Genomic DNA, 21,832 nt, shown 5'->3' on the forward strand with positions numbered 1-21,832 from the left:
ACGTATTGAAGCAAGAAGAAGATAGATTATTATCAGCTTATAGACGACCTGTGTGTGTTAAACCAACCGAGAATGTTTAATAACTGAGGGCACTGTAGCTTCTCTTTTTTTTTCATAAAACTTACCGAAAATATTTTTAGTTTTGTCCAACTCCAGTTTGTCGTTCCTTGCCAGAATTTGGGGTTATATGGTCATGTATTATATACCGCCAAGAGAGGATCCTCTCTTGATACCGCGTATAACACATATTCTCATGGCGGTTTACAATTCTTCTGTGGAATGAGATTGGACGTCAGCATGTAAAGGCGTCACTGGCAGCCATTATCAGCCGTGAGTCCATATTTTGATCTCACCCACCCACCCAACCACGCATAAAACGTGAAAGACATGAAAATCAGCGTTACAGATAAACCACCACACCGCGTAGAATACGTCCCCTTCTCTTTTCGAACAGTTTTGTGCGTCCCACAGATTATTGGAAAGTTTAACCGTCTGTAGATGTCATTACAAAGGCAGCACTTTCTCCTCAGTTATTTAAAGACCCTGAGTATTGGTCTGACCGGGATTTGAACCCGCAACCTCCCGCATGGTTGTCAGGTGCTCTACCAACTGAGTTAACTGTATCTTTTGCCCGCTCTCCCAAACTTGCTGATCTGAATAACAACCTGACTGGGCAAAAAAAGAAAAAAAAAAAGAACAAACAAAACGTAAACAACTGTCAACAACAATCACACGTTTCCGAAACTACACATTTGTCATGAAAGGCGCTGTGGCCTGGTGCGCCGACTTGCAATCCGTAGGTCCTGAGTTCAAGTCCTCTATTGTTTCACGGCAGCCTCGTTTTCAAATCTACGGTCACGCAATGTAAATAGCAAACCAATTTCTCTCAGTATGTTTAGTTTGTACTTATTCTTTCAGTGATTTATATTGTCCCCAATTAGCACTGCAGTGCCAAATACTCCCGACACTTAAACAAGTCATAATTTTGTTATTTACACACCGAATACACCAAGTATGCCATTGTCATTGATGAAAACGATGGTGATCATGTCAATTACCAGGAAGAAGGGTGGTGAAGGAATAACCTAAGCCTGTATGGCAGGCAAGTGAAAAATATATAGGGCGCGAAAAAAAAAAAAAGCGCGGAGACACGCGAGGGTCTCATGCGCCTGCTACGCAGGCCAGAATAACCGCTCTAGTTTGGCCTAACACTTGCACATTCTCCGAGACATTCGCGCGCTCCCATCAAAACTGAAGTAGGTGGTAAAGACGAAAGACGGGGAAGTCCCCTTCAAATTTCACTTGCCGCTCGTTTGCGTCGTGGCTAACGCCACGGAAATTTCATACAGAAACAAGTCCACGGAAATAACATACACTTGCGATAATTTATTGATTTCTGATTTCCCATCATTATATGTACAGTTGCAAGCACTTAATATGATAATTCTGTACAATACATGTTCCATAAAATACTCTTGTGTAAAATGCGTTGACGCTTCTGTACTTTACAACGTACGATCGATACCATTAACTTAGCTAACATCTTGGATAAAATATCAGTTGCATGTAAAGCTATTTTTGTTTAGGCCACTTATTGCTAAACAGCTAACGAAAAAAATAACCTCCACTAGTACTATTTTTGTCAGTTCTATGGCTGGGACCTTAAAAACTTTGAGATGACAGGAACAAAAAAGCTTCACAGTTATTCCGTAGTACACAAAAGAAACACGACATCTGCTTTTTCGTCTCCGAGAATTCCCGAGTATTCGGTTTTCGTCTACAGGGTTACTAAGCAACATGAAGGCCTGCTGGAGCGCGGTGCGGTTCGTGCGCGATCACGTGCGCTCCAGAGTGATTTTGATTGGATGACAATGCTGGAGACCCTCACGAGCTTCTGCGGAGACGGAATTTGAATTCCCCCGACTGTGCACCATGCTAAGGATGCCTCACTTGTGTTGTTAGATATCATTGACGCTGAAAAAACGGGAAAAGAACCTTACTCTGAACTACATAGAGGAGGCAAACGAGAAAAGGAGAAAGAAAAAAAGCAGAGCGTAATAAAAGAGCGTTGGGGCAAAGCAGGCTTTTTTCTTGTTGTAGGCGGTGTCTAGTCATCTACTCTTGCTGTGTGAATGTCTGTTGCCAGTCGAGTAAGACATGTTCATGCCAAAGAAGAAGGGATGGTTGATGGCTTCTCTCGCAGTCAGTCGCTTCTCGGGTTCATATTCCAAAAGGTGCTCCACAAGGTTGAAGAAGAGTTCGTGTGTTTCTCCATTTCCACGCTTGTATTTCTGTAAAAAATTAAACAAAATTTTACTATACAAGAATGTAATCATAACATTCTTTCTAATAAAGCATGAGGAAAATAAAGGTGGTTGTTGTTGTGTTGCTGTGTAAACACAAAACATTCGTTGGTATTGTCAGTTCGAGAATCAAATATGGCGGACTTAAATAACGTGACTAACGAATAAACCAATCTCTATGAGAAAGAAGAACAAGTAATTGGTACCAAGCTCAGAGTAAACGCAAAAACGGTGACAAGAGTCGGCTGAATGTCAAGTGTGTGAAAATGACGAGCCAATACAGGCATGAACTGTGGCTAAATGTAATTTAGGCAAAGTTAAAATCGAGGCAAGCGCTGGTCAGCGGTGCCCGCATGGCTGGGACATGCGGGGCGGCCACCCTACTTTGCAGGGGCCCCTGGGTTCTTACAGCTCCCATGTTTGTGCCAATTCATTTCGCATCTGTTCACTTGCCGGAGCTTGTGCTGTTTAAGTTTGTTGCTCCCAGTCCCTCCCACCCTTTGGTAAGTATGGTTTGTGGTGGGTGTGGTAAGTATTTTTATTTGTATACTTTCTGTTTTATCTCCACTGATCTTTCAGTGTGACGGTGCCGGGTGGTTTCCGCTCACAGGGTTGCCATGGTTTCGCACCTCGCTTAGCTCACTTCACCTGTGGCACCACCGGTCTTTCAGGCACCAACCCCCAAGCTCATCCACTAACGATGAGTTTAAAAACACGGGAAAATCCGCCACCAGTAAGAAACAAACGCGGGAAACGATGCAATAAGTAACAAGGGCGGGAAAACGATGAAACAAGTAACATTACAAGCGCGGAAAAATTGCAGTCGTTACCTTGAGAGCCTTGCAATTCTCCTTCACGTATCGCCCAGCAGAACTTCTTTCATCCCAGTCGAGTTTACCCTTGTAAAAGTACTTCGTCTTCCTAAAGGAAATTAGAAAAAAAATAAAAGAGATCAAATCAGTAAGGAAAAGAAAATCTACAAAAAGCTGAAGACGCCAGGTACGTTACCTGGATTTCTTGATCATCTGCGATGGTATCGGCCCCAGAATTCTTTGCATCATTGCAAGATGTTCTCTGTTTTCGTGAGTCTGAGGATAAATAAAACGCGTTGTTGAGCTAAGCACAAAGCTTGTGCCATTAATTAAATGACCAAGCAACAAAATTTACCAATTCCTCCTATTAGTACGGAAACAGATTGTGCAAAATGCAGGCAATTGTATAGTCTCATGGGTTTCCTCATATTGTTAGGGTAATGGTTACGGAGAATTTGTTTCAAACTGAAAACATTTCACCGTTGGTGAACATTTTCCTTTCCTCCCTTGATCAAGCTGTGATATTGTAAGGATAAATTTGATGTTAAATGGTCTTGTAACCTGGGTGCTACTCTAATTTCACATCTGTGGATATTGTAACCCAAATCCATCCTTTGTTTATCAGTGCACATCATTTCACTACCTACATTTATTTATTTATTTATAAACATTATTTAAACAGAAATTCCAATTCAGCGTAGCTGGTTTAAATGGAGATCTGTATAAAATAATAAGAATAAATAATCAAATATAGAAATGAAAGCAAAAGTCATTCAAAGAGTTCATGAAGGTGAGAAGTTAACTAAGGTAATTTAGATGTTTCTTGACTCTCAGTTTAAAACTAGTGAGAGACAGATCATGACGTAAGTTACGAGGAAGTTCCAAGGGTTAGACTGTTCACAGTCCCCCTATTTTTCCGTGGGATTCTCGAGACCGGAACGTTTTGATGGAGCTGCCGCCATCTTGGTTTGTAAAAGCGAACACGATCTGGGGAGTGTCTAAACTACTGAGGGGAGGGAAGTGGAGTTGGGATGCGGTATACTAACACCCACTCGCGCTCCCCACGGTAGTTTAGACACTCTCCCCAGATCGCGCTCGCTTTTACAAACCAAGATGGCGGCGATGGCGGCGGTTCCATCAAAGCGTACCGGTCTCGAAAATCCCACGGAAAAATAGGGGGACTGTGAACAGTCTATCCAAGGGTTGACCATATTTTGAATGGACTTCGTTACCTGAAACAGTGTAAAGCCTGTGTACAACTCGAACATGATACATCCAATACTCCACAAGTCACAAGGCTGCGACCAACCAAGTTCTGCAAATAAATCATTATTGTTATTATTTCTCTACTTGTAACAAAGGGTCTCCCCTAAGAAAAACACTCAATAAAACCTCATTCCCAAGACCTCGTACTTCCAGCAACTGCTTAGAATGTGAGCTGAACACTATTATTAATATACACGTACATGTAGAGCAGTTTTCAATCGATGGTCGTAAAATCATAACCAAAGTAATTACTCTGGCCAATCACAACAGATGCAAACAGCACAATGAACCAATCAGAATTCAAAGCAAATACATCTAACAGGCGTCAAGCACGGGAAAACATGTTTGAGCGAGGCACGATTGGTTTTGGTTTTACCTCTCACTGGTTGGGACACTCAATAAAGCCTCATTCCCAAGACCTCATACTTCAAGCAACTTTCTCAGAATGTGAGTAGAACACAATTATTAACATATATTTATTATCAAATTATTATTAAAACAGTCCAGTTCAATAAGTTGAAGCTCTTCCTAAGGCAGCTTCTGCCAGCTTTCACCTGATGTCTGAGAATGTGAATAAAATCCTAAGCCTGTGTCAAACTATTCACAACAAAGCTATCTACTCAACAACATCTGCACAGAGTCCACAACTGGCCAAGATGTCAGTTGCTGCAAAAAGTCCTCTAAGAATGAATTTCATCCCAAGGAAAGAGTGCTTACCAAGGATGACTTCAGGTGCACGGTAATGTCGTGTTGAGACTACAGTGCTGTGATGTTCATGATCGAATGTTGCTGATCCAAAATCAATAAGCCTCATGTCAGAACTTTTCACTTCTCGCTCATCTCTTTTCTAGAAAATAACAAGGACAAAGGAGCACTGTTAGCGACGTTGGAAACAAACACCCTTGACTGCGAGCAGTCTCTTTCTTCCCCTAAGTATGGTCAGGCGATTTCTAGCGAGCGGCGAGAAACGTGGGCTTTTTCCTCCCTCCCCCAATCCCTGCTCGTTCACTTTTCTAATTTGCATAATTTTACCATCGCTTTGCACGCGTGATCAACAAGAGGCTAGGAAAACATTTTCAGCAATCACAATCATTCCAAAATTAAAGCAAAACCAAGGCACACAACATAACATCCACTCATACTTTAGTCAGGTTAAGAAACCCCCAAATTTTTAATCTAGAAAAAACATATGACTCAGGGTTACCAAGACTTGATATAGAAACCACCCCAAGTCTCTTTGAGGAAATTAACTGTGAAAAATTTCAAACAAACAACCAGGAAAATAAAACTTAAAGAAAAATGCTGAAGAAAACAAAAAAAACAAAGGTTATAATAACAACAAATGTACACCTACCACTCTTGAATTATAAGTAACATTGCAGTCAGAATTCACAAACAACATGTTTTCTGGCTTGAGATCTGTGTGGCTCAATTTCATTTCATGAAGAACTGAAAATTAAAATCAATGAAACATTGAAAACAACAACAAGCAATTACATGGTCTTACCACAAATGAAGGAAATCAATATTTGGCTACCTTAATTTAACAGTTAAAAGTGGTTTAATCAAAACAGACAAGCAAAATACTGCTCTATACAAGAGTTTCCAACTCCAACAGAAACAACACTGGCCAAAATTGTCCCAAATTGCTCAAAATTTCCAACAGGGAATTAATTTATTTTTCTCTCTACAGTGGAATTTATGCTGCATATTTACACGGGATGACCGCAGGGCATGACGTGTCTAGGTTTCGGTCGGGTATCTTTTTTTTCTTCATCGTATACACAAATGTGCACATTAATTTATGCATTAAAATATGTCCTCCCCTAGTGGGGATTTATTTTTCTGATTGTCTTCAACAGAAGCAGCCCAATCAAAATCTATTATCTAGGCACATATCACAAGAGAGGGGACCCACTCATCACTTCCTGTGTGACGTCAAATCATCATTTGATTTATTCATTAAACCTAGATTAAATTCTTCCATCTCCCAGAAGGGATCTATTGTTTTGATTGTCTTGAACAAAAGCGGCCCAATCAAACTCCATTATCTGCGCGTATATCACGAGGGAGGGGACCCACTCATCTCTACTTGTGTGACGTCAAAGCAAATCATCATTTGGAAAAGTTGTTTTCGTTCAATGGCGGCCACATGTCTGAATTTAAGACTCCGGATCTGCCGTTTTCAGAGGGAAAACAAACCTTTTGCAAGCAGTAAATCGAAATGATAACTTCTAGGTAGTACTCGACAGTTGAAACGGCGGAAATTGGGGGAGTTCACAGCAAAGAAAATCCGCTTTAAAAAACAGATCGAATGATCAACGCTAAGGATTAGAGCTAGAGGAGGCCAGACCAGTTCAGCGGGGTCATGACGTTATTGCATAGTTACTTCTGGTATGATTCCTAGTAACACAATGATAAGTATCACGCAATATATATGAATAAAACCATTCAGACAATTATTTCAATTGCCAAGGGAGGATAGTTTTTAAATATCTGCGAAACATACAATGGGGAATAATTGGGGCTACATTAAGCATTCCGTGTAATGCCATTAGAGGGGCATCTTGTTTTTACTCAAGTGGAAAGCACTGCAGACATTACTTGACACAAGGCTTGGCTCTTACATTTGACTGCCACAACAAGTTGATGTGAAATGTGTCTCACTTGTTCTATAGGGTACGGTTCATAATTGTTGTCTTTCTGCAAGGTAAAATTTAAAAAAAAAAAGGAAAATATTACAAAAATGTTCCACACAACAGACAAATAAAGATGTTGCTCTTTTGGCGATCAGTGTTCGTGATTAAAATTGGTAAAAAGGGGGCTTAAAACTGATCTAAAAAACTTAAAAAGGTTCCCAAATTACAATTACATGTAATTAATTAATTAACTAATTGCAATAATAATTAATGACAATTAATTACTAATTACAAGCACAGAATTTTTTCTCGAGTCTTTACACTTAAACATTGACAATAACTCTGCCAACGAAAGAATGGAATTCGCAAGGGTATTTGTGCCGCTGTTAGAGGGGAAGTATCATGGGGTTTTTGATATCTTTTGTTAAAAATGATAAAATAAGACCTTCAATCAGCTGCCAAATATTTCTTGAACTACGAGAGGAAAGAAATCAACTCAATTCTTGAAAGGAACAACTTGCGATCTGTTTTAGCGCATTTTGAAAACAAAAATGCGAGAACTTGAAAAACATTAGCCTAACATTTTTCAAGTTTCAATCCATACCGGCCTGCTCTGTGTCTGGCCAGAGGCACTAATCGACAGTTTTATTGCAATGGGTTGATAATTTATAACAAACTTGACAATTATTTTGTTGTTTCTGCTGACAGACAAACATTTTTTAGTTTTGAAATGACAGCAAATTTTCGTGATACTTCCCCTTTACGATCTCTTGAGAGCAGAAAATTAATATAAAGCAGTGATTTTGCATTTCAAATTCATTGTCCCCTGAAGAAGAACCAGAGATAGGGTTCGAAAATTTGGGAAACTTTTAAATTTTTTTTAGATAAGTTCTCAGCCCCCTTTTTACCAATTTTAGACAAATAAAGCTTCCCTAGTTTGAACAGTCAGTCACTCAGGCAAAAGTTAAATTAAAAATTGATGAAATAATGCTAACACCATGATTAAGAAATATGGAACTTAACATGTTTTCATTCTGGGAAAAGATTAAAACTACCGGTAGGTATTCACCAGGAATCAAAATCGAATGAAAATAACAAGTGACTCATTTCCAGAAATCAAAAGTAAGTGATATCCAATTTTGACGTAAAGGAAAAACATCCTTAGAGACACCGTTGAAAAAAACATTCAGGTGATATAACTTACCATGAAATCAAACACACTCAAGCCCATCTTTTCAAACACAAGGCACATGTGTCCATGATGATTGAACCAATCAAGCAACACAATACACAGGCTGAAAACAAATATATTTCAAAAACTCATTAATAATTCATAAAGTCCATTGACCTATCAAACCGTCGATAAAACACCACATACAGTGGTTTTAAAACCTGATAAAACCTTCTCCTTGTTAGTATACGGTGTCCAATGTTTTCCTCGTATGTTAATTTCCAACGTTCACAAAAGAATTATTGTTATGAACTCTCTTGACACACGCTTTTCCAGGAATGTTTTTGAAGCTGTTCAAAAAACTCGCAGCACGTGTTTTATTGGGTCTAAAACCACTCGGCTGCGCCTTGTGGTTTTAAATCCTGATAAAACACTGCTGCTCGTGTTTTAAACATTACGTAAGTATTAACTTTCCATCAAAAACAACATTTTCCCCCTTATTCAACCCTAAAGAACAAAAAAATTGACTGGCTTTTCAGCTCCCAATCAGTTTTCTTAACTGCAATTTAGATATATTGGTTTTTTTAAAACTGTTTAGCTGTTTTTTGTTCTGATTTGTTTGTTTCTTCTTTGACCGTGATGTTTTTAAAATTAATGTAAACAGCGTTAGCTCTGTCTATGAACGCTTTTTTGCCCCTAGAGCTAATGACAAAATAAAATATTGTTTAAATAAAAAAGTATTAAATTATATGTAGGTAGCCAACTGCCCACAGTGCTAGATGATGATGATGATGATGATCATGATAATAACAACTGTTTAATCATCATTATTGATGATGTAATGTCACTAAGATTTGGGTTGGCTTAACTTGTGGCACTCTCTTGTATTCATGACTGAGAAGAACTATCACTACAACAACAAATGTACAGGAGAGCATGGCATTGGAAAAAAGGCATTTACCTTCTGCCATTCCTATCCCTCTGTTGGATCTTCTCAAGAACTTTTATCTCTAACTTGGCAGCTTCCCTGAAAGTCAAATGGTTATTTTATTTTTGAAACCACCTTAGGCCAGGTTCACACAAGATACAACTGTACATAAAAACATATCAGCAAGGCCATGTAAATGTCAAAAAAAAAAAAAGAAAAAAAGAGAGAGACAGAGAGAGAGAAAAACATTTTATATTGATGTTATATGCTGCTTGTCTGGTAGGCAACATAAAAACATATTAAAGAGGAACACAATGCCATGGGCAAAAACATAAGGAAACACCGACCGTTGTCATCATGTTGCAAATATAAGCCACGAGTTATTATACATCTACACATACTTTTCAAAAAGGACTGTGTCATACAGTCTACACAAACCTGTATTTTTCAACATTCTTGATTACTTTTACTGCAACAGACGTATTGGTTTTCCTGAAACAGAAAGCAACATATCAGTGACAGTACATCAAAACAACATTGTAACAATGTTGTTACGCATTATAATCTTAGTGGGACAAAGTTGCTTGCTTTGCCTAAAGTAAATAGTACAAAACATGGGCTAAGATCTTTTCGATATTTCATCTATTGTTGATGAGCTTAATTACTTACTTACTTATTTGTTACAATGCTAATCCTCCTTTTTATTCTCATTTCTGGGTTAATCCAAGGAGAAACAAACATGTTACCTTACCTGTCTAAACAATCAAGGACTTTTCCAAATGTCCCTTCCCCTAGCAAACTAACAATCTCATCTGAAAAACAAATCAAATAAAACAAAGTCAAGCTCTTGTCAATAGAAACACTTTGTCAAGGTTCCAAAGCAATACAATGTTATTGTATGTATATGGAGTTCACATAATTTAAGAGTTATAGATTTGGAAGTCCACATGTATACCAATCTACTTATGCCCAGTTCAAGCTTTAAGGTTTTAAATATACTCTTCAGGGCACGAGATGCATTCACATAAAGTACAACAAAGAAAAATTATAGAAGGAAAATGATTTAAACACAACACTGAAGACCAGTGATATGAAAAATTTTTACTCAATTTTGAATAAACAGAAAAAGTTCCAGGCATTATGACCTATTTAGTAACATGTATCTACCAGGTACTGTATGAAACAAGAAAAATTAGTACATCTGGAATTCAGCATGTCGCCATGACGATAAATCAGGTGACCGTCCTCGTCATCCTTGACGCTTGACAAGCCTCTACTCGTATCGTCCACGCTTGTCGGCTTCTGTTACCGGTCGGGCGGTGCGTCCATTTGACATGTGCGATTCATTCATTCATAGACATATTTCACAGGTGGCACGGGTGCAATTCATCCCATCATAATTTGCATCAGCATGATCATGTCCGCAGATCCGCCCAATTTTCAAACATATAGAAAATAGCAAAATATACACACACAGGAAGCACATGAGTTTTATTCATAAAACATTGTTAGAGTGGTTTCTAACCCACTGCACTCTTTGGTTCATGTTTAATTTTTTAAGAAAACTTGTGCTATCAGTGAAGCTCTCCAGATGTAACCAATCAGACTAAAGAAAGTTTTTTGAACCAAACAGGGGAAGGACCGAACCAGTCTCAATGTTTGCGCACATTTTCCAGCTGCTAGGCAGCATGACTTCCCTTCACAAGTTCATTGCATTTATAATATGTTTACGTTTTATTGGAAAGTCAGTAAGAAAACCACTCTAACCCCCTAAGAAACGACTTTGCAATAGGTTTGGCTTCATTTCAATGTATGTGTATGAAATACCACATTAAAACTTCAAATAGAAGAAACATAAAAGCAAAGCCTTCACACCAAACTTCAACACTGTGTTTTGATTTCATTTCCATATACAGCTGTACAGAACCATATTACACTGCAGCTTCCAAGTTGATTTGAGGCCAATGAAAATCCAACCAAAAAATTACCATTAAGCTCATCTTCTGTTGTGCTCATAATAAATGCGTTACAGACTTTCTCTGTGCGCTATTTTTCATTCAAATCTTAACTCATATCACTTATCGTGACAATTGTTTCTCTCGGCACGTGCTACAGTCGTGACCTCGTCGATTTCGAGTGAAATCGACAACTTCGGTCAACGAAATTAACATTCCATGGGTCTCCTAACAGAATGTTATAAGAAGAGACCAAATAATTTAAGATGATTACTAACTTCAATTTTATACCACTGATTGTATTTATCGTGTGAACAATCAAAATTCCGAAATATGACACTCAAGAGTTGACCAAAGATTTTGCAACCGTACGCGCACAAAAGCTCACAAACTTTGAACGTTATATAAAACAGCTTAATTTAGAGTTATGAATTGGGAGAGAGGAAGAATTTCCCTTCTTACCGTAGAAACGTTAGAATGATCATTACGATGCTTGCGTCGTCTCGATTTTTGATCACCACGTCGTGTACTGTGACTTCTGTTTCTTGAACAATGACGATTATGCCTCCGTCGCTCTCGGCTGCGACTTCTCGAACTATAACGTTTAAAATGGCGACTGTCCGAGATAGGACTGTATTCCCTGTCCAGACATCGATGCTTGGAGTAGTAAGTTATAGAACTGTCCTCTTCGGAGCTGAGAGAACGCTTTCTTCGAGCGTTTCTCGGCATTTTTTACGAGGGAACGCGGTTTTACAAACCTCCCAAGAGATGGCGCCCAAAGTGACTCACACAAAACCGGACAAACAGGTTTAAATATATGATGTCATCAATAGAGCCCACGTGACATCACTCAATTCAAAATGGCGGCTATCAGAGGTGCTTCTCTGAAACAAGTCGCAAAAGTGACCGTTTCGTTCTGTCCTTTCGATCCTAAAACAGCAACGGCGAGGTAAGGAAAGTTCAAAATACAATTTACCTGTCTTCAATTATATTCGAAGGAAAATATAGCTTTTTGGCTGGTTTGGTTTGCAGGCCCAGTCCTCCTCCACCAAACTTTCACTCCAAGTTAGCTCCAATTGGGCAGACAGACTCATTATCGTATATTCTTGAACCATAGTTCTGTCTCCAATTTTTCGTCGTGACACTTGTTCCTAATCTTGCAATTTTAGCTATTTAAAATAGTAGAGCAAGAAGAAAAGCATAGGTTAATCCTGTTAAAGCCCTGGTCAAATGGCACATGATAGATATACTAATTGACAATTAGATTATGAGCTCGAGATTTCTATCGCGTGATAGCTGATGAGGGCGCAGCCCAAATCAGCTATCATGCATAGAAATCAAGAGCAAATAATCTTATTTATTGCAGGGCTGTCAACCTCACACGTCTTCAAATATGGAGAACATAACTTCTCCGGCAAATCCCCGCACAGAGGCGTCGCATCAAGGCCAAATTCAGTGGGGGAAGGGAGGGGGGAGGAAGAAGGCAATGTACATTAACCACTAAAAAAAACAATGCTAAACATTTCAGATTTCCTTGTAAGAGAGTTGAGCCTACGACAAATGCCAAACTTTGTCAATTATCCGGGAGATTACAGACATAAATCTGGAGAAATCTGGAGACCAGAAGATACGCCTGAAAATCCGGAGATTACAGACATAAATCTGGAGACCGGGAGATACGGTTCAAAATCTGGAGACTCCCGGATTATCCGGGAGAGTTGACAGCCCTGCAAATTGTTTTAGTATAAATCTACTAGTCTTTCAAAACTAAACAAGTAAATTTTCTATATCATCATCGCAGACATTCGAAAACGTGAGGAAGCGGCCACCATTTTGTTGAAAACCGCTACTCACTATCTATCACAGAATAGATAGCAAGTAGCGTAGCCAATTAGAGAACGGCATTCGTGATAGAACAATAGTAGATTTACACTAAATTATCTGTGATAGTTGATAATAGCTAGTCTATGATAGTTGAAACTCACAACTCATTTGACCACCCAGCTATCATGCACTATCATTGACTATCATCAACTATCATTCACTTTGAGCTTGATCAATATATGTGTTCCTAATTTTTGCCAACTTGGCTGCGCCTCGTTTTTTAAACCTACCTCTCAGTGTTTGGATATCTGATGAAACACTCTTCCTCATGTTTGATATATTACTTCAAAAGTTGTTGATAGTCAGTTGAAAGTTACTCAGTTGCTATGGTCCATTGGCTACACTCAATTTGTTTCTTTTGTGTCATTTATCAGGGAGTTTCTGAGGAGAGTTTTATGTAAAAACATGAGAGACTCCAACAACAAATGCCAAGTTACCTCTGATGTTAGGAATGATGGATCAGAACCAGTTATAGAAGTTGTTTTCAGTAAGTAGCTGAATTGCACTGTGATAACCAAGTTTTGGTTTACCATTTCACCTTCAACAGGGCGCAAATTGGCAACCCATGCAGTGAGACAGTGTGATTTATTTTCATGCAAAAGATGTGGCATCACACAAACACAGACATCTTTCCTCTTATGTTGTTACAGCTATGTGCTGGTTAATAAGGCGTCAGGGAGTCTACCAATTTTTTTTGAAGAAGCGGGGGAGGCAGGAGAGGAAACTAGTGAAGCCTGAGGATTTATTTATTGGCAAAATGCTGTTGCATTCATTTAAACTGGAATTTTTAGTCAAATGGAAAGAGCGCCCAAAAAATAATTCAGAAAAAATGACCTGAAAGGAAAGGAAAATTGGTTCGAGTTAGCTTGAGGTTCGAGTTAGCGATGGTTTGAGTTATCGGGAGTTGACTGTATGTCTGTTCATCTCGGAATCGTCCAAGAAACTCGGGTTCCTTATTCAGGGATATCTTTACATGGTTTATAGCTATGCAGAAAAGACTCATATTAGCGAGGGTTACCGGTATCCAAAAAGAAACCCTGGGCGGGAGTAACCAGGCATTTTTCAGAGGTAATATAGATTAAATTTGAAAACAAAAATGCCATATATTGCTTTGCATTTTAAAGCTTTTTAGAATTGTTGTTCATATTTATTTATTATTTCTAAAAAAATGAACCGCCACCCCTAATTTTCTTTTTGGATTCCAGTAGCCCTTGCTAAGATCTGCTTCTCCCATGTAGTCCCAAACTACACAAAAAATACTTCTGTATTAGGAGGCACTATTCTTAAGAATTTTAATCCACGTAGTCAGAAGCTGCGAGCACATTATACAAAGTAAGTTTTGATCAGGAGAAGAGAGGATTAATGTAAAATCTGTTGTGTGGCCTTACTTCTGAACAGATGACAAAGACACTTTGACAATGGAGACCAGCAATCTCAAACTTATGGATATGCTAGCCACGTTTAACAATAAATGCAGAGAGAAGGAAGGATAAACGATCTAATTGCTATTGCAAGGTAAGGCCATAAAGTAATTGTTGCAGAAAAATTTCACCAGCAGTGATGTTGTTGTGACATTTGGCATTACACAAATCTTTGTTTCATGTTACTGAACAAGTGTGAGGTCTGTATTGTTTTATAAGTTTATGAAGTTGACTGAAGGCAAGGTCCATAAACTGGAAAAAGAAAAAAATTCAACCTATAGTCTCCCAGTGCAGACCAAACATGCTATTAATTATTTTGTAATAGACTTTATTATTATGGCTCTGTTTACAGATTTTTTTAAATACCCTGGGAAGCACATGCGCGAGAAAGATGAATTCAAAGTAAACTGTTTTGCTTGCCATTTGCCAGACAACTAAAAAAGTTCCTTGTTCTTTATTTATATATTATAATCCACAAAGGTTTCCCACCACTGTGAATATGCATGTGAAAGATTAAAAATACAAGAAAAAAAAGTGGTGCAAAACAGTCACTTTTAAATTTTTTTTAATAATCATAATAGACAGTGTCAGCCTTCAGGTGTTGACGTTATATTACAGAGGTTCTTTTTGAGGTGGCATGTTTTGACTTCTTTTGCAGAATCTTACCCACTAAATTAAATGGAAAGTTATCGGAAAAGGTTGAAGCAAGTGACTTGACAGAAGCCCATGAGGAAGGGAATGCAGTTTGTTCACCGCTGAACAGTGTATGCAGGAAGGAATTAAACACCTGTCTTGTGTGAGGGGCAGACATAATTCATGCACGTTTCCTTTCCAGTTTTATGGCAGATATTATGTCTTCAATCAATTTGGATGGTCAGTTTTCAATTCTGGTTTACAGCCTTGTTAGAATTCTCTTCAAAGAGTGGATTAAGGGGATTCCATTCCATTGCACATCCTTACTGCACTAAACTGTTACGTTATCACACTGCACACATACAGAGCAGTGCATTTTTGCTTCCAGACTAACCTTGGTGGAGAAATCATAGGGCCCGGGGCATAACTTACCAATGGTGCATTTTACATTGTTCTTTTCCTCAGTATATGTTCCCCCAAACAAAGTGAAATCCACATGCCAAAAATCAAGCAAATTCAAGGAAAAGGGAAGTTTGTAAAATTATGCTCAAAATAATTTTATATTGTGGGTAAAGGGGAATGAAGAAAATCCAGAACTATACTAAAAAGATTCATGTCTTTTATTTCATCTCATCCCTGCTTTAGTCTTTCCATGTGTGAGCTACAGTCCTTGTATACAAGTAAGAAAGACTTTAACTTTGTTAATGAAGATCGCAAACAAACAAAAAAAGAGATAAAACCAAATTGTATATATCGCGTACTTAAAAAAAATACACGAGACAACTAAAGTTTCTTTCACTGCTCTTAAAATTTTGTATGTACAATATCTAACAATGTGGAATATTATTTTACTTCTGTTTGAAGTGACCTGGTTAAAATACATGTAGTCAAGTGAAAGTTCCTAACAGACAAATAAACACTTAATTTACAAAATTTATCTTGATGTCAATATCCAGTCTCTTGTACTTTTCTTATCTAAATGTTGACTGTATTCATCCTTTAAAACCTGCAACAGATAAAACGATTCAGTTAGACACTAAACAAATGTCTCACAATGCATAAATTTTCAAACTGATTTTAAGTTCCACTTGTGTACATTGTGGTCTGCAGGTTGACCCTTTCCCTGGGGTAGATTTCTTTCTACTGCATGTGACCTTTGCTTTTAGCCTGCGAACACAGACGTATTTCTGGCTGTCATTTCTCTGTGCAGAGAAGTGACAGCTGGAAATACATCTGCGATCACAGGCTACTTTTGTTTGGCATTCCTTGCATTATGTAAAATCATAAAAATATAACCGCCATCATTTAACATTGTGATGAGTTATATATTAACATGTCCCAAAATCTAACAACATTTTCTTTTGTACATGAAAATCATTACCACAATTTGTCTGGTAGGTTTGTCTGAAACAGTTTGAATGCTTCATTTCAATTGGCCCTTACAGTCACCTTGCTTACGTGGATCACTTCTATGGTGGCCCATTTATTTGATGATGGAGAAACAGAAATTGAACAGAAATTCTCTTCAAAGACCACAATTTAAATCTTCCCTTTGGGTATCTTTTGCAGAATGAAATGGCTGCTATGAAGCCATTTCAAAGGACATTGCGATCAACTGATTGCCAACATTTCTGAATATAATAATATTACCTTCTCTGGTATTCTGTCTTGATTCCATTGGGCTGACTCTTCCACAAGTTGGGATCAGTATCTCCCTGCGGCACACTTGCTAACAGCTCTTCTGTAGTTGTGGGTGGTCTGCCATGCTTCTCTCTGATGGAGTTAATGGTGGCTATTGGGTATGTCTGAGCATGTGATTCCAAGTATTTCAACACATACTCGTCAGCATCAGTTATTCTGAAGCGATGTTTGAATATCTGTATGACAGCTCCAATCTGAAAATCAGCTGGGGTGTAGAATTCAGGGTTATCTACAGATGATCCTGGTTTTGTTGCACGTGTGCGCTCAAGGAATTTACCACCAATGATTCCTGCATTTCTTGTTGGAGGCTCATAGATTGTCAACATGTCATCGGCCAGGCGGTAATAAATAATGAATCGTCTGTTTTTATCCTCTGGTCGGAAGCTCTCCTAAAAAAACAAACAAACAACAATTGTGTCAACTCTCCACTTGCCACGGCAGTTGACAGAATGAATAATACCGTAAACTGCCATTTATAAGCCCCTCCCCCCCCCCAGTTATAGGCCCATCTACCTGTAAACCAAAAAATACATCCAATTATAAGCCCTCCTCTAGTTTCGTTCATGTTATTAGTTTTAAATTTGTTCCAAATATTGATGTTTTAAAGCTCAGTTAAAAACCAGCAAATGAAAAACATATTTTGATTCACACTGCTATAGCTCGTTTTAAAACAGTTTTTTCTTATTCCAGTTATACCCCCCCCCCCCCTTCCCCCCCGGATATAAGTCCCTCTGTTTATAAGCCCATCTAAAACCCCTTACGAAGGGCTTATAAGTGGCAGTTTACGGTACTCTGGATCTTGGTAAGATTTCAAGTAGAACGATAACCTCATTATTTTAATCTTAACTTCTGCCAATAAGGTCCACTTTGTTGAACTGCCACCCCACACCTCTGTAACAAAATAATGTGACATGACTGATAACTCTCCCATCTTCTTTCCCCAAAGTCTTATAATTTTGGGGCACAAGTAACAAAATCTGCATCAGTGTATTCTGTTGAACTTACCATGGTTGCAGCATATCTCAGTACTTTGTGATCATTTTCCAACATTTTGATGAAGTCTTTCTTTGGAGGCTGAGGTACAAGAGACAAGCAAGACTGAAGGCTGTCCTGAAGAGAACCAAATCCATTGTATGGTGGAACATCCTAAAAATAGCCGTAAAAGAACTGTCAATATTGAGAAATAGAACCTCCATGCATTGTTTAAAATTCCAGGTGTTCAGTCAAACCAATTACAGACGAAACAATAATGCCTGTCTCCTTAAGGGTGGTTGCACTTTTAAAATCTGGGATAGAATCCTATTCAAGCAAAGCTGTTTGGATGAACAATTCTTCAGCATTGTTTGTTATGCTAGGTTGTTATAACTATATCTGGGGCATTTTTTAACAAACAATACCTTTGGTAAAGGTTCTCTTGGAGCTCCTTGCACATCTACTGGAGAAAAGTCATTTATTCCAAAGTGACTCCTGTAGTAGTTCTTTGTAAATTCATCGCAGTCGTGAAGGAGAAACCTTCTTCCCAAGATGAAGAGAGTCTGACCAACCATGAAGTCTCGCGGCGTGAACCAGTCCTTGATTTCATGATCAGAGAGTTCCAGAACACAGGAGGGAAAAGATGCTAAATGAGAAACAAACAGTTCAAGAATGATCAACATGATGTTCATCTAATTTTTATTTCTCCTAACATGCAGACAGTGATGATGAATGAAAAAAATCATCACCTTTTATATTTTTGAACCTCATTTGCCCTGTGCTTGCATCACATGCACCATAAGGCATGATAGCTACACATTGTACAGTTCCAGAAAATATCTATACTACCCCCACAGAAGGTTTTTTGTTTTGCACCCCCCCTCCCCCAGGAAATTCCGGTTTAGCTTCATACTTCGCTTCTAAAATTTTGACTTTATAAGATCCCCCTCCCTCTTGGAATTTCCAATGACCTTCCTTAGGGTGGACATGGATGGATATGAAGTGTGTTGTAAGTTTCAGAAAAATAACATCTATCCCACAGAAAGTTGTTTTGTTTGTATCTCAAACACCCCTCTGGAAATTCCAATTACCCTCACACTTTCCTTTTAAAACCTTTGGCTTTCAAGACCTCCTTCCCATTCAGAAATCCAGGAACCTTCCTTGGGACATTATGGATGTTTTCTGGAACTGCACAAACACCAGCTACCTTTAGAATGCAGACTGAGAGTCTGAAGTAAAATTCATAGTGCAATTGTGCTGGATACCTACATTCAACATTAGCTCTGTTCTTTGGCAGTCTTTGTCGGCACACCAGCACAGGGAAGGGATCTCTTCCATCATTAGCAGCGTGTACTTCCCTTATCTCCACAGTGTCATCTACCAGGTAGTAATGAATGATCTACAACAAACAAAATTCAGTAATGCTCATGAGCCAATTACAAGTCAACAAAATCAGATGCTTTCACAGAACAGCAAAAGGGAAACACAGTACTTACACAAGGCCTCATTTCTCCAAACATGCTGTCCCTATCATCCCAAACACAGTAAAATCTGAGCACTTTCCTGTCCAAATCCAGAAACTGTTTCAGTTTGTCAAATGAGGAAGGTGTCTTGTAGGAGCGGAGGGGCTGTTTGCGGGATTCTGTGTAGGGATCTTTTTCTGGTATCTCTGGTTGGTTGAGCTCTATTCCCTCACTAGCCATGTATTCCTATAGAAAGTGATAAGAACATCAGTGAAGGTCTGCTAATTAAAAGCATTTTTACTTCAGACCGAAGCAATTCTTTATTTTCTGAAATAAGAAAAAAAATTACTTAGAGCAGATTGCACCACATCTTGAACACCCAAACAATAAGTAACGGGGTGACGAAGCCAACAGTAGACTTGCATCATTACATTTTACAGACTCAATGGGTTTCAGTTAAAGAAACTGAAAAGATTCAAGTAGATAGATCAACTACTTCTTTTTAGCCTTCACTTCCCTGATACTGAAGCAGATGGTGTGAAAACCTATCACAAGCTATTTCGCACCATTTTTTGTCATTCCCCACCCCAGCCCCCCTTCCAAGCATCATCAACAAGGTAGCCACTGTGTGATAAGTTGAGTTTTTTTGGTTGTTAACAATTATCTCTGAGTTATTAACTCACCATTGTCCATGCATCACAGTCATAGAGATGAAACACTTTCCCATAAAAGGTAACATTGATGCCCAGGTTGAGGTCCTTCCAGTGCCAATATTCACCAAGATCATTTTTTGGTAGACGCTGTCGCTTGATTAGTTTTCCTTGAGGAATTCCACTATAAAATAAGAAAATCAATCTCTATGTTAGATGTGCTTGGTTCATGATAGCTGTCATTAATCAATCAATCAATCAATCAATCAATAGATTAATCTGTCAAAATTTTGCTTTTGAAAAGTATTTTACAGTGCTACTATCATTACTGCAAAATTTTCCCCTATGTCCACTTCCTGACATCTCACAAATGATGTATGTCACCTCTGTTCCCAATAAACAACACGCACCTCCCACTACTGTACATGTCTGCCATATGCAATAAAATTATTAACAGATACTGGATCACGCACCACAAAAAGTGCTCTTTTTATAAGGAGCATACTTGAGATGCATGATATGTGATTCACTGGCAAAACTAGGAGTAATCGCAGATTAAAAGAATGCGTTCGACATGCTGTGCTGTGGAGTGGGCGGGAGGGGGTCCATCACATACGCAAAAATCTTTCACGTAACTTTCACGAAACTATAAATTCAAAATGTCTCTAAGCACGCACACTCTATTCGCACGTCATGCCAGTTCTGCTACTGTCTTCTTAACAGAGGGCTTTTCACAATCCAGTCGCTCGATCCACAGCAGTTGAAGGCTTCACCACGTGAGTGAAAGCATGTCACGTCAAATGCGGTGTCGAACCTGAGACGAGGCTAGGACTGAAAGCGAGGCGAATGTGCGTCCAAATGCAAACTCAAAATTTTTCGCTATACGCCAAATTATTTAGGACTGCATTCTCCTAACGTCGAACGCAAATATCTTATCTCCCAAGGTACTTACCTTCATGCATGTGTTGTCAAAATACAAATATCGGGAGGTAGAGATATATATTACAGTCCCATGGCCTTAAAACATGGTACATGTATCAAAACAATTTCATGTTAGGTGCAAGGCTTAACCTTACCTGTTGTTCACTACCGGTTCTACTACTGCGATGGAATCATCCTCCAAATAGTAATAAACTTTTACTGGACGAACTCTGTAATATTCAGCTGCAGATTCATGCACAGTTTGCTTGAAATACCCGAAGAAAAGCAAAACCTTCTTATCAAATCCAACATGAGCAGGGACAAAATCTTCTGGAGGCGCCTGAACTTTTTGTCCGTACGTCAACGAAGGCTTGAGATTTGCAAGTTCGTCCAACTCCTCCTGTGTTAGTTTATTCACTGGTATTGGGTCTCCACCGATACCTATTTGAGGAGCTATTGGTACGGAGTAGCCATTCATCCATCCCAGTGTTTGAGGTCGATGAAATTTGGTTTTCTAAAATAAGAAGAAATAAAAGGTTGAGCTTTGATATTTTGCTTTCGTTTAAACTACACTGTAAGTATTTTTTTCTTTTTGTTTAATTTGTGTGAGACTTATCAACCAAACGGACATCGGGTTACTTGAAAATTTGATTTTCGCAATAGTAAAACGTGCATGAAATAGCACACAACACTAAACGATACCTACCGTCGGATCCGTGAACGTATTGCCGGGAAGAAATGGAAGAGAAGTCATCTTTAGGTCTTTCTACCTTTAAAAAAAGCGTATATTTCACACTGATTTTCTCGTCGAGTTCTTTTCTCTGCGGCTCAAAAGACCTCACTAACAAACATGGCCGCTGTCGTTGCTATTTGGTAGCGTTTGTTGCCATGGTTTCTGTTTGGGAACAAGTTCAGTACCCTGATGAATTGTGGGATAGCACAAAAAAGTGGGAGAGACTCATCACCAGTCGACCGCGGTCAAACGTAGAGGAAAATGAGGGAGTCAGACAAACTTTTCACATTGAGAGCTCAAATTGGATAAGTTTTTGCGAATCTGATGAGTTTACTAAGTTATTTCATTTTACGATTTATTTGAAAAGTTTCTATTTTTTT

At 38.6% G+C, this 21,832-nt stretch overlaps 3 protein-coding genes across 3 annotated transcripts; 1 reads left to right on the plus strand and 2 right to left on the minus strand.

The window, feature by feature from the left end:
- Window positions 1–1,366: 1,366 nt before the first annotated feature.
- LOC146480743 (dual specificity protein kinase CLK2-like) lies at window positions 1,367–11,869 on the minus strand. The gene is made up of 13 exons (XM_085109083.1): window positions 11,537–11,869; window positions 10,319–10,421; window positions 9,871–9,931; window positions 9,558–9,611; window positions 9,153–9,218; window positions 8,225–8,315; window positions 7,009–7,084; window positions 5,736–5,830; window positions 5,099–5,228; window positions 4,348–4,430; window positions 3,312–3,391; window positions 3,134–3,224; window positions 1,367–2,291 (listed from the first exon to the last, which is right to left on the minus strand). The coding sequence occupies exons 1-13, from the start codon at window positions 11,801–11,803 to the stop codon at window positions 2,112–2,114; spliced, it is 1,377 nt and encodes a 458-aa protein (XP_084965209.1). The 5' UTR covers window positions 11,804–11,869; the 3' UTR covers window positions 1,367–2,111.
- Window positions 11,870–11,894: 25 nt separating this feature from the next.
- On the plus strand, window positions 11,895–15,949 carry LOC146480744 (large ribosomal subunit protein mL53-like). Its single transcript, XM_085109084.1, has 4 exons — window positions 11,895–12,023; window positions 13,333–13,445; window positions 14,357–14,473; window positions 15,038–15,949. The coding sequence occupies exons 1-3, from the start codon at window positions 11,935–11,937 to the stop codon at window positions 14,449–14,451; spliced, it is 297 nt and encodes a 98-aa protein (XP_084965210.1). The 5' UTR covers window positions 11,895–11,934; the 3' UTR covers window positions 14,452–14,473; window positions 15,038–15,949.
- Window positions 15,615–21,614, minus strand: LOC146480745 (EF-hand domain-containing protein 1-like). Its single transcript, XM_085109080.1, has 9 exons — window positions 21,426–21,614; window positions 20,875–21,233; window positions 19,832–19,982; window positions 19,182–19,394; window positions 18,955–19,084; window positions 18,111–18,331; window positions 17,719–17,859; window positions 16,663–17,102; window positions 15,615–16,018 (listed from the first exon to the last, which is right to left on the minus strand). The coding sequence occupies exons 1-9, from the start codon at window positions 21,471–21,473 to the stop codon at window positions 16,012–16,014; spliced, it is 1,710 nt and encodes a 569-aa protein (XP_084965206.1). The 5' UTR covers window positions 21,474–21,614; the 3' UTR covers window positions 15,615–16,011.
- Window positions 21,615–21,832: the final 218 nt, after the last annotated feature.

The sequence above is a fragment of the Pavona decussata genome, unplaced genomic scaffold (genome assembly GCF_977016875.1).
Source record: "Pavona decussata unplaced genomic scaffold, jaPavDecu1.1 SCAFFOLD_52, whole genome shotgun sequence".
In the NCBI taxonomy this organism is placed as follows: Eukaryota; Metazoa; Cnidaria; class Anthozoa; order Scleractinia; family Agariciidae; genus Pavona; species Pavona decussata.